At 32.9% G+C, this 17,126-nt stretch overlaps 2 protein-coding genes and 1 pseudogene across 3 annotated transcripts; all 3 read right to left on the bottom strand.

Annotated features, from left to right (window-relative positions):
* Positions 1-3,200: 3,200 nt before the first annotated feature.
* Positions 3,201-5,780, bottom strand: LOC9319255. Of its 2 annotated transcripts, XM_021032001.1 has the most exons (4): positions 5,675-5,698; positions 5,098-5,644; positions 4,370-4,714; positions 3,201-4,284 (listed from the first exon to the last, which is right to left on the bottom strand). In XM_021032001.1, the coding sequence occupies exons 2-4, from the start codon at positions 5,587-5,589 to the stop codon at positions 3,658-3,660; spliced, it is 1,464 nt and encodes a 487-aa protein (XP_020887660.1). In that variant the 5' UTR covers positions 5,590-5,644; positions 5,675-5,698; the 3' UTR covers positions 3,201-3,657. The 2 variants fall into 2 exon arrangements, with proteins under 2 accessions (XP_020887660.1, XP_002883188.1); XM_002883142.2 differs by having other exon boundaries at positions 5,098-5,780.
* A 4,841-nt stretch (positions 5,781-10,621) lies between these two features.
* Positions 10,622-13,332, bottom strand: LOC9319254 (UPF0725 protein At3g19520). The gene is given in 7 exon segments (XM_021030351.1): positions 10,622-11,350; positions 11,439-11,533; positions 11,631-11,755; positions 11,846-12,041; positions 12,140-12,286; positions 12,394-12,437; positions 12,440-13,332. Coding segments are annotated over 7 exon segments (906 nt in total). The 5' UTR covers positions 12,474-13,332; the 3' UTR covers positions 10,622-11,085.
* Positions 13,333-13,467: 135 nt separating this feature from the next.
* On the bottom strand, positions 13,468-15,049 carry LOC9321380 (annotated as a pseudogene).
* Between the last annotated feature and the right edge of the window lie 2,077 nt (positions 15,050-17,126).

Here is a 17,126-nt window from a genome sequence, read left to right as displayed (position 1 = left end):
TTTTTGTTTCTTTGTTTTTGTTTTTACATTTGATATCAATCCAAATATGTGTAACTCGATTTGATGGAAGCTAGATGGTCTAGAAAAAAATATCATGACCAATCTTCTCTCAGGTGACATCACTATTAGGTTAATACTAGTTTTCTAGAGAAAACAAAAATTGTTATGGAATATTACTACTGAATAATTTCAAAGATATAATGCTACATCTTAGAAATATTGGCAGCGGCCTTTGCTCGGATAATATGATCGATCTTTTTCAATGGTAAGATTGCTGCTACATACTATACAATATGATAATCAAAATGTAAAATTTGTAGATTCTACGTATATTTATTTTATAGGTGGTGGGCATTCCTACCAGATCAAAAATGAAGAGAAAAAAAGAGGATTGTTCAACGTTGGGGTGCCCTTAGATATGGGTAATATTACAAGTCGTCATAGAAATAAATTCAAGAACAGAACTGTCAACATTCAAAATGGCATTATTCACATCAATGAATGACTGAAACCCACCCCCCTTTTCGTTTCCTTTATTTCCTTTGTACCATCATATTTACCAATCTTTGCCGACAATTAGTTTCATTTTATTTTGGCGTTAAAGCTAGGTTTAGTTTTAAAGTGCCTAACAAGTTTTAGAGTTATGTTTTTATATTTATCTCACATGTTAACTTCATGATCTCAAACATTTCCCTTCATTGTTATTCGAGATATGAAAATGAAGCACAAGAAAGTGATTTACACTTTCATCTATGAACCAAATCACTTTCAACTATTGAGCTCTATCTTTGAGAAATGAGTTGTACTCCTAAACTTAGAGCATGAAATTAAGTATATAGATTCATTTACAATATTAATATATCTACCAAAATGTAAAGAGTACGTACGGTTCAAACAAATTGTTTTTGTTGGGAGAGAGAGATACAGTTAAAAAAAGATAGATTCCAAAGAGCTGGTGTGTAACGGGATAAAAGACAAGAGGTGAGAGTAAAAAAGCAGTCAAAAAACACAGAGTGGCTTAGTGAATAGTGACAGTGCATCAAAGCTTCTACCATGTCTCAAATCATATGCTCTCAAACCTTCCCACGTTCTTTCACATGTGCCCCTTCCATTTCTTTCTTAATTCTGTAATTTTATTTTTTGGTAGGGATGATGTTATTTTTTAATTATTCTATCTATAGTAATGTATCTTATTTTCCTTTGTTTTTTTTTTCTTTTTTTTCCTTAACAAAAAAAGTTTATCAATCTTGTTATAAGATCCAAGATTAGAACCGATCTTTGATAGACTTGTGACAACTCCACAAAGCCTAATATCATTTTTCAAGCCAGATTTGAACTTGAATCTGGCAATGGCATGCAAAATACTGTTAAACCAGTTGATCTACTTTTTTTATAAAACTATCAAATATTAAATGTATCTATTCTATAGATATTAAAACAGCATGGTCTCCTTCGTCGTTGGAGGTCGTTCGTTTGTTTATTCTCTTGAAGCCTTTTGGATTTTATAATCAATTTACATGTAGGCGAATATTTCATTATTTCAAATCGATGAATTGTCACTTGACCCTTGTATTCGTGTCGCTATGGCTTACAAACAACGTATTTAATTATCATCATGTTTACTTGACTAATTTGCAAGGTTTAATAACATCGTTTTCGTAAATATCTTGACTCTTTAATAGGGCAGTTAATCTAATTGCAATACATGTTTTCTAATCATAAGTTAATTATGCAATGATCTCTAAGTTTGGATCTATATGGGACTTTGGATCATAGTATATTATTGGTTTTTATAAAGTGTTTGATACAAAGTAACCGATACTTTTTTTTAAAAAAAAGGGTTCAAATTCAAAACGTGAGAGTGGCAACTTTTAACCCTATTGATGTTGAAGTTGGAACAAACTTACTAATCCAAATATCTTTGTTTTTTTTGTCAAACCGATCCAAATATCATTTTTAACATGCACATTTATTTGAAAAACTCCTTGTGATTCGATCACATGCTATTTGTAAATCTAGTTTAAAAAGAAATCATAAGAATATGAATTATGATCCAAACTTGATACTTATAAAAAATTTCCTTTCAAACCTTGTGAAATACCAATGAGAATAAAATTGTTTTTTTCGACTAGCCAATACATGCTCTGAGTCCAATAAGATTTTTTTTTTGTATCGCCTTTTTAATTTATGGTGTAATTAAAATAAACATCCCTAAATTAAAATAGTGTTCATTATGATGGGAAACCAAAATAAAGAAATTCAACACAAACCCTACAATATAAGTTTTTCTCTAAAAAAAATTCAACACTTTTCAAAAAGACATTTCTCCTCATACTTTTTATCCAAAAGTGAAGAAAAAAGGCATATCTTATAAGCGAAGGGACTGCGAATTTTGCAACATGAGGTGCCCACTACTAAAGGACAACAAACAATCATGAATCTTATATTCAACAATCCTATTGAAAACATGAAAACTTTAATATTTTAATACTAAAATTCTGAAATATATATCCTCTTGTATAATGATTTTTATTTTATACATACACACACTAGAGAGGAGATACAAAAAAAAAAAATAAAGGAGGAAAGCGAAGACAGTTGTGATCTGAAAAAAAAAAGTCATTAATTTTACCAAAAGCAGAAAGTAAGTCCCCCAAGCATTCAAAGAAGAGTCAAAATGGACCCTCTTCTTCTTCATTTATAAGAGCTTATCCCCACCAAAATTCAATTGAATACACCCAAGGAAATATTTAGGAATTCGATGGCGGTTTAAGGAGGAGTAATAAATATCTTGCACAAAAAAAACTCAAAATATTGATGCTAACTAATTGCACAAACTATTTTCGAAAATTGTTAAAACCATGCAAATGGGATCTTGAGTGTAAATAGTCATAAATGTGGCCGTGTGTATGCGACTCTCGAGGGTTCTCTTTCTCTTTCATAAGTTGCCAAACTAGTAGGAGCTAAGTTTATCTATCCTATGTTCACATTATTATTACTATTGATAAAACCCCAAAGGCCAAATCCAAAAACACCATTTTTACATTATCTTGATGAATGTGAAATGTTTCTTTGGTTATTTTCTCTTTGGCCTCTTTCTTGTTTTGTTCACATTATGTTCTGCACTTTCTTCTACAAGTTGCCAAGAGGATTATTGGATTAGATCATGGCAGATAGACCAAATGCATTAACAAAAAAGATTGAAGATAAGAAAGCCAAACATATATCCATAGATTGAAAAGAAAGATGGAACAATTCAAGATTCGTAGTTAGGTGGTTGATTAAAACACAAACACTTAATGCTAGAAACTATAAGTAAAAGCAGGGCAATTCTCCTTCTCTTGCCTTCACCTTACTCAAAAATATTGAAGGTGAGAATCAAATAAATAAACCCAAACTGAAAGATAAGTAAAACCAAATCCAAACTCCATCTCATTCTCCTGAGATTTTGAGTAAAAAGGATGATTCATTTGGGTTCGTTTTGAACCCGTGAATCATTGGTTAAGCTAACAAACCTGATTCCTAATCGATAAAGCTGCTAAAAGGGGTTAGCTTGAGTTACCGGCATATGAACACATTGCATCTGATCTTTGAGAATCATCATCGGCTAATGCTACCTTCGAGGGTTGTTTTTAGTCATAAGCTCTCTTTTAAGCGTTAGACATCGCTATGCCAAACCGGGCGGTGATCTTCAAAGCTCCCGTTCTCCAAGGCTGCAACTTTGGCCCTGTGAGCTGCAGACAATGCGAGCGTGTTGTTCTTCCCTCTTTCCTCTTGTGGGTACTCGCAGGATTCGGTTAAAGAACTGGACTTTAGATCAGCTGGCGGTATAAAGCAATCGAGAGATAGACCAGGAACATTAAACGCAACTTCCTCAATCGTCCAGCTTTCTTCCATCTTTGTCCTCGTGTGGCTCATGGCCACTTCCCCAAATCTGAAAAGTGTGACAACCGAGTGTCCCGAGTGAGCAATCATGATCCCTTCGACCTGACGGTAATCGTCTAGGGACGAGTTGTATGTGGTCTCCCAGAAAACAGTCTCTCCACCGTTGGATTGGATCCGTGTCAAATGTGAATCCTCGATGTGAACCAAGAGTCCTGTTTTCTGACTGAAGTAGCCAAAGAGGACATGCCTTATGATCTCAGCCGGTCCTTCGCTCCTCGCCTTTAGTGTTTCAGGGTCAGTACATAACTTCAAAATGAAGCAATCTTCACCATTCACCTTCTTCTCTCCTATACACTTCGCTTCCGCAAACATTGCAGCAGTTGTTCTAGGATCTAGTCCCTGAATCATCCACAAACCACAAAACACTAAGGATCTCTCGAAATACTAAAACACCCAAAAAGTCAAGACTTTAAAAGACTTTTACCTGAAGTCCACGGCGGAGAGGCCTGACAGGCCCTTTAGCAGTATGAGATCCGAGCCAAGGAGTGTGCCTCCATACAAGCTTGCCGTTACAGCCAGCACGAACCTTACTACCACCAACAGCAAGCTCAACATACCACATGTCTGGATTCATCTGCCAAAGAACAAAACCTCCAGTCTCAGCCTTAGATGGATTTCGGTTCCTAACAGTTCTTGTAGCGGTTTCAAGCTCAGAAGTAATCATCTTGAGCTTCCCCATCGCATAAGCGTTTTTAATGGAGTTCTGTAGCTTCTGACCACCGGAAGCTGCAGTGAACTGTTGAAGAATATACTGAGCAGATGATGTTTCCTGTAACAAACAGTAAGAAAAAAAGTAGAGTCTCAATAACTAAAGTGTTCAAATAAGGCTCAGAAGAAGAAACCAAAGAAGAAAAATCAAAACTTCTGTTTAATACTCTCACAATAACTAAACTAAGTTTCAATATTCTCCAATCGTTAGTAAGAAAAATCAAATCCCACCAAAGAATATGACATCAATTTCCACCAACCAACGACCAATGAAAAACATTCTCAAGAAAATAAAATTCGATTAATAAAACCAACCACCACTAAAAAAAGATTTCAAATGCAAATCTGAAGAAGCTTTCTAAATCAAATCCCTTGAAAATGGTGAAAAATCTGAACTTCAAGAGGAAGAAGAAGACAGAGACAGAGAGAGAGAGTGAGACTAACGATTGGAGTGTTTTTAATACTGAGATGAGGCAAAGGATCAGAGGAAGAGACATGAATAGGAGCAAGAGGAGCTCCCATTACTCCAAGAAGAAGTCTCAGATCATTTCTCCGGTAAGCCGCCGTCGCAGCAACAGACGGAGCACGAGACAGCTGTCCTTTAACCCAGTGACCTAAACCCGACCCGAGTCGTTTAGATTCTCCTATAGTACTACCTCCTCCTCCTTCATCTGGATCAGGACCTTCCATTACAGGTCTCAAACTTCCGGATCTCCCGATTAACTGCTCCGGTTGCGCCAAATAGTATCCTCCGCCACCACCACCGCCTCCTCCAGCTCCTCCGGTTAAATTCTTTCTCCCCCAAGTGAGAGCTGACATGGGTGAATTAGACCTAGCGGGGCTAACGGAACGAGACCTTGCTCTGGATCGTGACGGCGAAAGACCTCTCACAACTTCGTCTCTGAGAGCAGAGAAAAAGCCTTGTTTTTTCTCCATTTCAAAAACTCTGTTTTGCTTCACTTCTTCTTCGTAGTAGTAACGTAGCTTGAACTATACAAAAATGGGTTTTTAACGAGAGAGAGAGAGAGAGAGAGAGAGTTGATTTTTCTGAGTTCGCGAAGTGAAGAAGAGAGAGTCTCTTCTCTTTATTTATCGCATTTTTTAAGAAGAGGAACGCGAAAGAGGAAGACAGTGATCTCTCAGGGGTGATATTAAATGACCATTTTACCCTCTCCTTGTTTGTGGAATTTCCAATTGAGGAAGCCACGCGCGATCTGACAAGTTCACGCGCCGGTAATATATTCTTTCCAACCTGGCTACGCATGAGGGACACGTGGATGATCAGAGATGGCGAGTGTTGGAGTTTAACGGTACTCGCTAAGTTTTTGTGGGGTTTGCGCCGTTAAGGATGGTGGACGATCTTTTTTTTTTTAAAACAGTTTTCGTTAAGTTTCAGGAATAATAAAAAAGGACAGTGTCGTTAAGTTTCACAGTGAAAAATAAAAATAGTAAAGTGGCAGCGGTAAATTAGGAAGAGGACTGTTTAACCTACTTTTATTTTAACCTGTAGCCTAAATTCGATTTGTACATCTTGCAATTTCTTTATTACTGTAAAAAAAAAATACAGATTATCTTGCAATTCTTTTGTACTGTTTTACAAAACATTTCTATAAATGTTCTTGTACAAAAATGTCGGCCTCTTCTCATGGTTGGTTATAGATTGTTGGGATTATTGTTGATTTTGGCTTTTTTCATCAAAATCTTTTGAAAATGTCATTTTTACTAAAATTTTAACACTTCAAAATATACGTATTTACAATTTTTTGTTTTCAAAAAACGCATATTTTATACTAAATATTAAATCCAAAAAACAAATGAAACCGACTAAACCCAAATATAACGAATAAAACGCATGTTAAATCACATTTTTATAACCTGAAAAAGGACAAAATTAATAAACTATTCAAAAAGACGTCAAAATCCACAAATGTCATTCCGTAATTGATTCTAGATTGTTTCCTGTCAATGGTAATCTATTTGTTTTTTTCTTTCCAATTCCAAATGATCATTTTCATGGGTTTGAATCTATTTTTTTAACAAGAGGGGGTAGCTCTTGGGCTAATCATCGAGACCTTACGAAAATAGGGTGTTCTTACTATTAAAAACGTTTACAACGAGTTTTCTAGATTGTGAAATTCGTTCTCTAATCTTAATTCACATTATAAGTTTTCTATCAACTTAGATATATATAGTTGATATATCTTATTTTAGACCCTAACAAAAATAACTATACTACATGTCGGGATCTTTAAAGAAATTTATTACTTAAATCCATTTTTATTTATAATTCAACCACTGTATTTCCATCCCAAAATGCTTTCCAAACTATAAGTATCATGTAAGATATTAGATTGTAGATACTTTCAAATTGATCATTGATCTTGAGTTCTTTTTTCTTTCCCGCGATCTTGAGTTCTTTTAAAATAGATCACTAATTTTAATATAGTACAGGATCGTAATAAGTCTTGACTATATCTCTAAACAAGTCCTGAGTTTTTTGTCCTGACTTAATAGAGAATACACGCATCACATGGCAAGTATACATATTTTTCTTCATTTTCTTTCTCAAACTATTGAACAATATATAGTTGCGAATAGGAAAGAAGCATTCCAAGCTAGTTCTTTTGCGATTCTAATAAAGTATATATGTCTACACAGAGGATGATAATTGAAGTTATTATTAATTTTACAAATGGATATAGAGATATAAAGAGATTAAATTTTATTATTTGAGTAGTGTGTTTCTTCAAGAGAAAGGAACAAAAAAGAGGTCTTAGGAGAGGTTTCTTCTTTATCCGACAGACAGAACAACCATTTGTGTATGGTTTCATTGGCCAATTGCGTAAAGATAGCAACTCTTCTTTATATATGTTTATATAATAAAAATGTAATTTGTTTTACAATTATCACTTTCGTTCTGTAATGTAATAATGATTGAACACACTCCTCAGTCCTCACATAGACATGCTTAGGGGGCTTTATGTGAGTATAATTTGGCTTCTTACATTATACTAACAATATTAGGAGATTCAATGGTAGCTTTAAGAACTGTGATTTTGTATTCTGTTTTGTAGGGGAGCACTTTTCATATCTTTTTATTTTCTGCTTCTACAAAGAAGTAATGACCAGCTGAATTAAATAAAAGCGATGCCAACAACAACGAAACAAATATAGCTGGTATATAGATCATCCCCTCGACCTGTTAGGAGAAAACTGTCTTTAAAAATATTTTATACGTAATTTCACGTTTTAAAAATAAAATGTGATTCTACTATTTTTCATTGTTAATCATTTTTGAAGTGATTTCGTTACATATAGAATAAACATGTTAAAATATAACTAGAAAAGTAGTGTAGTGTCTTTAATGTATAAAAACAATGTATTAGCATCTTAATTATTCCTAATAACTATACTCAGCTAAAATGTTTATGTTATTTGGTCATTTGTCTATTCTCCTATTTTACTAATGATATAAAAAAAATTTATTTCAATCATCGGCCAAATGACTACAGGATTATTGGTCTATTCTACTATACTACTCAAAACTATATATCTTTTAAATCAAAATTGTGTGTCAGAACAATGTTGTTTTTGTACATTATACCAAATTTTACGTATAACTTCAAACTTTAATATAATATTATATATTACATAAAATATAAATTTATTTGATTAAATAGATTAAAAATACTAAATTTTTAGTGAAGAACAAAAATATATTCATAAATGATATGATACAATGTTCATATTTTGTAGTATGTGTGAAATTATTTAACATAGTACTCCATTTTTATCCATAATCAAAATAATAAAATGTAGTCTATAATTAAAATAAGAAATTCAATTGTTTTATGTAGGGCATAATAGATTACTTTTTAAATCACGTAAAAATGTTAAGTGGACGTGGAAAGTATATAAATAGAGAGACTGTATTATTATTTTATTTTTTTTGCTAAAAAAAACAAAGAAACTGAATTTTGTCAATAGTCAATTAGTAGTAGTACGGTTGCAACATCCATCTTGATATTTCGTTTGCAAGGAAATAACTAAACCATGAATGTTCATTATAACCTCCATTTAAATTTCCTGTGAATATTAATGTTATCATCTCCTCCCGAACAAAATACTACTCCCTCCGTTTCGTTTTACTTGTCGTTTTAGAGTTAAAATTTTGTTTCATATATAATAGTTGTCGTTTTAGGTTTTCGATGCAAATGTTTTGTGAAAATTCCAGTTTTATCCTTACTGTTTTAATGTTTCGGTCAATGAATTTTTTTATAAAATATATTAATAAAAGGTAAAACAGAAAATTTAATGTTTTTCTTAATATGTGTGAGAAAACCTTAAACGACAATTAATACGAAACAGAGGAAGTACTCATTAACAAAAACATTTCCAGGAATATTTACGTAGCAATTAATTCCGAACTTATATGTCTCTATCTCATACCATGTGATGAGAACTTTTTAGTCTTTAAGGTATTATTAATGGCGTAATATATTCTTTGATCAACTAGTTTTTTTAATTATTTATTGATTAACGATTGATTTTTGATAGTTAATTATACTTCTACCGACATGTGTTTATAATTATGACTCCGAGGCATGCAACCACACTAGCATAGTAGCACCCCGGCTATAGTTACGTCTGAATCGATTATGTTTAAATGAGGCCTAACCATAATATAGTATACTTCTGAAGGATATATTCTTATCCATAAAATAAGTAAACCATAATCTAGAGATTAATATTGATGGAAAAATCCCAAAAAAAACCATAATAAGTAAACAGTAAATAAGTAATCTGAAGATAATTAATAACGTTTGAAGCGTGAGAAATAGAACTATAGAAGGACAAAGAGCACGTGAATGTCTTTGAAATTCGTTTCGAATGGTCAAAAGAGCAAAGAAGAGAAACAAAACGCATACGCGTTAACTTTTTCAGTGTGTGATAGTGGTTACAGCTAAGGTAGGACTTATTTAAAAGCATATAAAATTTCTGGGTCGATGGAAAAAAATTAAAATTGTCTTGTACAATTAAGAATGACTCATTTGTGTACTAAAAGAAAATTCCATTGTAGGGACCATTGTGTATCTCTGTAATATTGGTCGTTCTTAAAGACGAAGTGGTTAGTCCTTGTAATTAAGAAAACAATTAATTTTTTTATTAATTCGTTTTATTGGTGGAATTCTATTAGCCCTCAAACTTATAAAAAAGGTTATAAGACGAGTATGAAACCAAAGAATATTGGTCACCCAAACGGCCAAACATACATAGTGGACTTAGATTCTGATAGAGAACCCAATAAGTCAGCAACTAAATCAAGTAGGCATCCAAACAATTACAAGTAGGTGTCCAAATGACTTTTCAGTATTTCTTATACAGAAAATGGTAGGAGTTAATGATACATGTAATCCTTGTTTTAAAAATCTCCGCCTAACCCGATTACTCCCCGCTTAATCGCTAGATTCACCTTCTCCGCTTCGATTAATGACTAATCTTTTTAAAAAATCAGTCACACGATTACTCTCCGCCTAATCTGATTAATTCCCGTCTAATCCGATTTTTTCCGCCTATTCTTAGGTATCCCGATTATTTTTTTATTGCAAGTATAAAACAACTTTTTTTTTTGTTATTTAAACATTTGAATTGGAAGTTTGTGATGTTTTACAATAATTTATGTTCAAATTTTTAATAAAAGTCATAATTTTTAATAAAAAATCATAAAAATTTACCTTAAAATATATTTTTATGTGTTTACTACAATTTTGAAAACAATATTAGATTAATATATTTTTAAAATATTAAAATAACCCTAAAACTAATCCCCGATTTTAATCCGATTTTCCGATTAATCGTTAGGCTCATACCAAATGTCCGACTAGCGCCTAACGATTTTTCAAACAAAGCATGTAATAGGTGCACTATAAATATAATAATTTCCTCTTAAGGATAATATTGAACCACTCAATTCGCATCAATCAAACCAAATTTTGTTTTCACTAATCATTTAAATTCAACCGCTTTCCTTCATTTCAAAAGAATCGACTTTTTATTTTCCTTACATTTGGAGACAAAATAAACACAGAGAGTGCAACATAAAGCTTAACACGAGAAGGAAATAAAGAAATATGCATATTAAAGAGGTCAAAATACTCAATAACTCAACTATATGACAAGTGCATGCATATGCATGTTATTGTTAGCATTTGTAAAAGTAGTAGGGATAATAAAGGGCACTTGGGTTTGCCCTTGGAGTTAAGCTTAAAAACTTAGAAACAGTACACTTAAAAACAGCACAGAAACAAATCCACGTTATTAACAAAAAAACTTAGTTTATTATCTAATCTAACTAGTCTAAGCGAGGTCGCTTTTCAGAACTCTGTTCATTGTCCAAAGCTTGATCTTCTCCACTCACAGGTTGGTCAGAATTCAAAGCTTTTTAATTTCTCCAATCGAAAACCCACCCAGGAGAGTAAAGTAATACTCATCAATGACTCTTCTAACGATAGCTTTGCGTTCAACATGCTCACCAATCTCATCACCAATCGGAGCCCTGTCCAAGCCCTTAAATGTTATGTAGACATATGCACTTTTGGCCTTGAGTCTCCTACTCGGTGGCTGCAAATCTTCTTCCTTAGTTTCTATTGCCACTTTCAGAATCTGCAACTTGGACAAATCATTCTGAATGCAACAACTCGTTTTGAAACAAGACAAAACTGTTAGTTATTATTATTAACAACAATGGCACTGATCATGGTATGTCATTTTTATGCAAAAGAAACACAAAAACCTCTGAAGTCATCTTACGACGTCCACAAACTGCAAGATTCAAATAAAGACGAATCCAATCATTGGATTGAAAATCTGATTCAGTCACCTACAAAAGCAACAATAAAAACACTACTTAAGTACTTAATCATGAGCAAAAAAGAAAAAAAAAAAAAGAACTGATGAAAAGCAACAATCAAACTTACCAGGTAAAATCGTTTTTGATCATTAAAATCATCAACTGATGGCCAATCAGGCAATGCACCTTGGTAGAAATCATCCGCGTCTGCTTCACCATGAAAGTGATGTATGAAACGCTTCTGTGTGGTCACTATGCAACATTAATAATAATCAATCAGTCAGAATCTGGTTAAGACTTTATACTAAACAAAACATGAACAATGCACCACAAGCAAGTCACCTTTCTCTTCATCTTTAATTCTAGCAATAGAGACCGTCAAATCCAAATCCCCATAACTTTTTTCATCAGCTCGAATCTGAAAGGTTTTCTGAAATTGGCTAGAAAGATCTACAGCAACCGAAGTTATGTAGTAAGAGCGTACACAGTTCATTGACTTGTTGTATTTCAGTAAGTCATGGTGCTGGAAGTTTGTCCCCTGAGAGAGAAATTAAATGTTGTTGCATACATTAATATATATATATATATTGAACAAGTAGGTAGCAAGAGGAGAAGTAGGAGGAGACTAAGCTTTACCTTGAGCAAATTGTAATGGTGAAGACCAACCATAGCATAAATCTTGGGTAAACAAGCCCTAAGCCTAAAACGTGGGTGTTGACAGTTGACGGACCACAGTCCAGCTCTGGTTCCTCTTGGTACTGGAACATCATTGATATCGAAACCCTAAGCAATCAATCTCTCAGTTAATTATATGTTTGCTCCCAAAAAACCTATGATTAAAAGAAAAAAAGCTAGAAGAAATTAGATAAGAAAATGAAAGAACTACGTACATCGGATTCGGCTATTTGACGCCAGTAATTCATCTGCCCACTGAAAAATCCTTACGATCATCTTCCAACAGAGACGTCATATTCGTTGTCAAGGTTGTGGTTCGGAATTTTCGGCGGTAGCGAGCGGTGGATGCAGTTTATATACTCGTCCCATAGATTCCTTTATGGGCTTTAGTTGGGCCTTCTCAACCCAAATCTCACATCTGCCAGAGAAAATTTATTAGCACATTACATTTAATACTGTTACAAGTATTGTTACTTGTATAATCTTATTACAAATAAAGTTCACCAAAAGAAAATCTTATTACAAATAAAAGAACCCATATTTGTAAACGATTACATCACATCTTATTTTTGGTTCACACAATCACATCTTATTTTTACATCACACAATCGTCTAGTGTTGTGTGATGCAATATAACAAAGGAGACATTCTTTTAGCAAAAAAAAAAAACAAAGGAGACATTCTCAGTACAATGATATATTAATTTGATCTGTAAGATTTCCACATATATAAATAGTCTTAGGAGATTAAGCAAGCATTAATTTTGACTTCCTCATAAACAACGCGAAGCAAATTTGACTTTAAATACATGTAGATCTAACAAGGTTAAAGAAGATCAAATATTGTTACATGAGTATGACAAATAGCTTGCAAAATAACTAGGCTTCAAAAAACAAAGAAAATGGAAAAATATTCAACCTTCTTTACCTTAACCAAAACAGTGATTGTGTTCTCCGATCTGATATTCAATTGTACAAGACACAAAAAAACAACAGTATATTTACACTCTCATCTTCGTCAAGAAGCACCACAGGAAGATCATAGGATCCTACTATTTCAGATAAATTGACCTTGAAGAACCCTAGATAACAGGCATTCCACTAAGAGCACCACAAAAGCCAACATGAAAAAAAAAAAAAAATCAAAGAGGATTTAGTGAACTGTTGAAAATTCAACCTCAATTTTTTTTTTCTGTTTTGTCTTCTTAATCTCTTTAGGTCCTTTAATGTTCTTAGAGAAGTTAAAACCAAGACGAATTATCTCCCCATTAATTTGCACACATAGTCACATAGTATGTTGATAAATTAACTTAATTGTATTCAGAAACAGTAGACTTTAAAAAAACACCCAACAGAAACAAATGCACGCAACACGATAACTCAGTTTATCATCTCATGATTCTAATCTATGTACAGTATCCGACGTCGCTTTCCATAACCCTGCTCATTGTCAGAGGATTGATCTTCTCCACTCACAGATTGATTCAAATCATTTTTCGCAATCGAAAACCCACCGAGGAGAGTCAAGTATCCTGTCTTTTCATCGATGACTCTTCGAACTATAGCTTTGCGTTCAACATCCTCACCAATCTCATCACCAATCGGGGGCTTGGCCATGCCCTTGTAAGTTATGTAGAAAATTGCACTCTTAACATGGAGTCTCCCATTCGGTGGCTCCACATCTTCCTTAGTTTCTATCGCCACTTTCAGAATCTGCAACTTGGGCTTAGAAGTCTGCATGCAACAACAGTTTTGAAACCTGTTATTACCAATAATATAGCATTACCAAAATCACAATTGCTATGCAAAAAAGACTTACCCGAAAAATCCACCGATCCTTTACATAAAGTGCAAGTTCCAAATACAGGTGAATCCAATCATTGGCTAGCAACTCTGATTCATTTACCTGCAAAAGCAGAAACAATAAAAACACTGCTTAACATACCATGAGCAAAACAAAAGAATTGAATTGATAACCAGTGTCTTAATCAAACTTACCAGGTAAAATCGTTTTCGATCATTCAAATCATCAACTGATGGCCAATCAGGCAATGGACCTTGGTAGAAATCATCAGCGTCTGCTTCACCATGAAAGTGATGTATGAAACGCTTCTTTGTGGTCACTATGTAACATTAATAATGTAATCAATCAATCAGAATCTGGTTAAGATTTTATACTAGAAAAAAACATGAACAATGCACCACCACAAGCAAGTCACCTCTCTCTTCATCTTTAATTCTAGCAATAGAGACCGTCAAATCCAAATCTCCAAAACTTTTTTCATCAATTCGAACCTGAAAGGTTTTCTGCAATTGGCTACAAGGATCTAGTGCATCCAAAGTCATGTAGTAAGAGCAGACACAATTCATTGACCTGTTGTATTTCAGTAAGGCAGAGAACTGGAAATTTGTCCCCTGAGAAAAAAAAAAAACAGAGCAAGTTGATAAAGTACAAGGAGACTATCTCTTATTTTGATAAAGTAGGAGGAGATCTAGGTTTTACATTGAGCATATTGTAACGATGAAGCCCCACCATAGCACAGCTTGAGCAACCGACACCTAAGCCTAAAACGTGGGCGTAGACAGTTGAAGGACAACAGTCCAGTGGTTCTTTCTGGTGCTTGGACATCGTCGATATCAAAACCCTAAGCAAATAAAATAATCTCTCAGTTATGCTCCCATAAATTGTTCAACAACAAAAAAAAAAAAACTAGATACGAAAATATAATGAAAGAATTACGTACATCGGATTTGGCCACTTGACGCAGTAATCCATTTGCCCACTGACAAACTCCTTCCGATCATCTTCCAAACGAGACGTCATGTTGTTTGATCTTCTATTTGGTTTTTGGATTGGGACAATTATTAAAATTTTGCAAAAAATAAATAAATAACAAAATGAAAAAAAAATAAAATAAAAATTCCCAAAAACTCAATAAAGTAAGGTTTTGGATTTTATTAAGAAATTAGTAAAAACTGTTAGAATCTAGATTTTCTATTTTTTAGGGAATTTTTTTTTTCTTCCAAAATCTTGAATGGTTATAAAATACTTTAAAAAAAATGAAATCTAAAAACCATTTGAAAAACCATAACCATTCAAGGTTTTAGGTTTATCCGGGGTCCAATTATTAAATTTACTTTTGGGCATTAGTTGAACCTTCTTAACCCAAATCTCATATCTGGCATATATATCCTACCTGAAGAAGCGTCTAATACGGATTTATATGGAATACCATTCAATTGCATATGTCTTCTAATGGTATATATATATATACTTTCACGGGCTTGGCCTAAGGGCCAGAATTTGTTCACATGTATGTTTAAGTTTCGCTATAGAACTTTCTAGATTTAAGTTCAAAGAGGGAAATTTTCACGCTCACTTGGAAGCGTTTGCTGGAAACGGCTAAATCATATATGCACCAAAATGTCAAAAAGGGTAATTTTAGCTTAGGTGGAGAATCCCAAAGAGTAAAGCAAAGCTACTAAATGATTCAAAAGGTTTGCCCTTCGTGAGCCAAAACTAAGATAGACGATAATTATTTTCTTTTACTGCATTGTTTTCGTTGTTGTCTCTTCAAAAATGACGACGAGCGAGCTTGAACCAGAGCCGTGCCTAGAGTAATGAAGGCCGGAGACGAGTTTATTAATAATGTTTTGTATCCTTTAAAAAAAAATTTATCAATTTGCAAAAAAAAATCTACAATACAACATGACAAATTTAAATACTGAAAAATCAACTTAAAATATGTTATTGTCTATATGCTATTTCACTAAAGTTAAATCTATGATAATAGATTTATGGTGATTGTGAACATGATTTATCAATTATAAAACATCCAAATAGATTAGGTGAACTAGTGAAGAAAAGAAGTAAACACAATTGTAAATTGAAATTTAACTTGTGAATAGTTTGTACAAAAAATCTCTATAAATTAATAATCGATAAATTAATAATCACTATAAATTAATAAAATTTTCCGGTCTCAAATCGAGCTAGTGTAATATTGAACATAATTCGATACAATAGTAAAATAATTATTTGTTTGAAAATCTTGTGTAACTATACGGTCCCATCATTATCATAAATTAAAATTGTATAAACTTATCTATATATATATATATATGTAAGAAAATTTAGTAAAATTTTGTTTTTCTTAAATATGCATTAATTCTTGGTAGAGTTTACTTATAATATTTTACTGCATCGAAATCTTTTTGTATTGTTTTCGAGGGAAAATAATTATTTTTTAACTTGAATTTGGTTTTAAAAAGATATTGATTTCTATAAAAAAAAAAGTTTCTTTTCAGATTGATTTTTTTAAGAATTAAAAAATTACCCAAAATTGTGTATAATTTAATAATTATTTATTTGTCGATAAATTAATATCTCTATAAATTAAAAGAATTTCACGGTCCCGATACTATTAATTTATAGAAGTTTTACTTTATTTTAAGAAAAAATCGAAATGTACTTTTTTTTTTTTAAGAAAATCGAATTGTACTTGATTATATATAGAAGTTTTTAATTGACACTTAAATGATTGAGGCAATTGTTTCAAATCCTATAACTAAGGCACGACCCTCGCTTGACATAAGATCTTCCTTGTAAGTTAGAGTACATATTCGATTCTTCCAATCTTGGTAATCATTTTCTATCTTTCAGTAAAGTATTTGGAATTTTCAGATTTCTTCCCTTTTCTTTTGATTTCGTCACACGCACCGTGTATATATATATTCATTTGCTTTGATTTTCTCAATTTCAGCTTTCTCTCGAACTTTCAGCCATGGTAGACCAGTATTCTGAAGATGTGAATCACATGGAGAAGCTTAAGGAATTTGACAAGCGTCTCAGAGAGTCTAAGGACAAGTCTCAAGTATGAAATCATATCGGTCCTTCTCTGTTTGATTTGGTTGTTAGAGCATCTCCAACTCACTTCTATATTTGACTA

This window comes from Arabidopsis lyrata (assembly GCF_000004255.2).
Source record: "Arabidopsis lyrata subsp. lyrata unplaced genomic scaffold ARALYscaffold_3, whole genome shotgun sequence".
NCBI lineage: Eukaryota > Viridiplantae > Streptophyta > Magnoliopsida > Brassicales > Brassicaceae > Arabidopsis > Arabidopsis lyrata.
This window is presented reverse-complemented; position numbering and strand designations above follow the sequence as displayed.

Excerpts from the sequence above, each read along its gene's own strand:
- LOC9319255 (XM_002883142.2), bottom strand. The coding sequence starts at position 5,589 with ATGGAGAAAAAACAAGGCTTTTTCTCTGCTCTCAGAGACGAAGTTGTG. Across the intron at positions 4,715-5,097 it reads GTATTAAAAACACTCCAATC|GAAACATCATCTGCTCAGTA; the intron begins GTTAGTCTCACT and ends TGTTTGTTACAG. Across the intron at positions 4,285-4,369 it reads CTCTCCGCCGTGGACTTCAG|GGACTAGATCCTAGAACAAC; the intron begins GTAAAAGTCTTT and ends TGGATGATTCAG.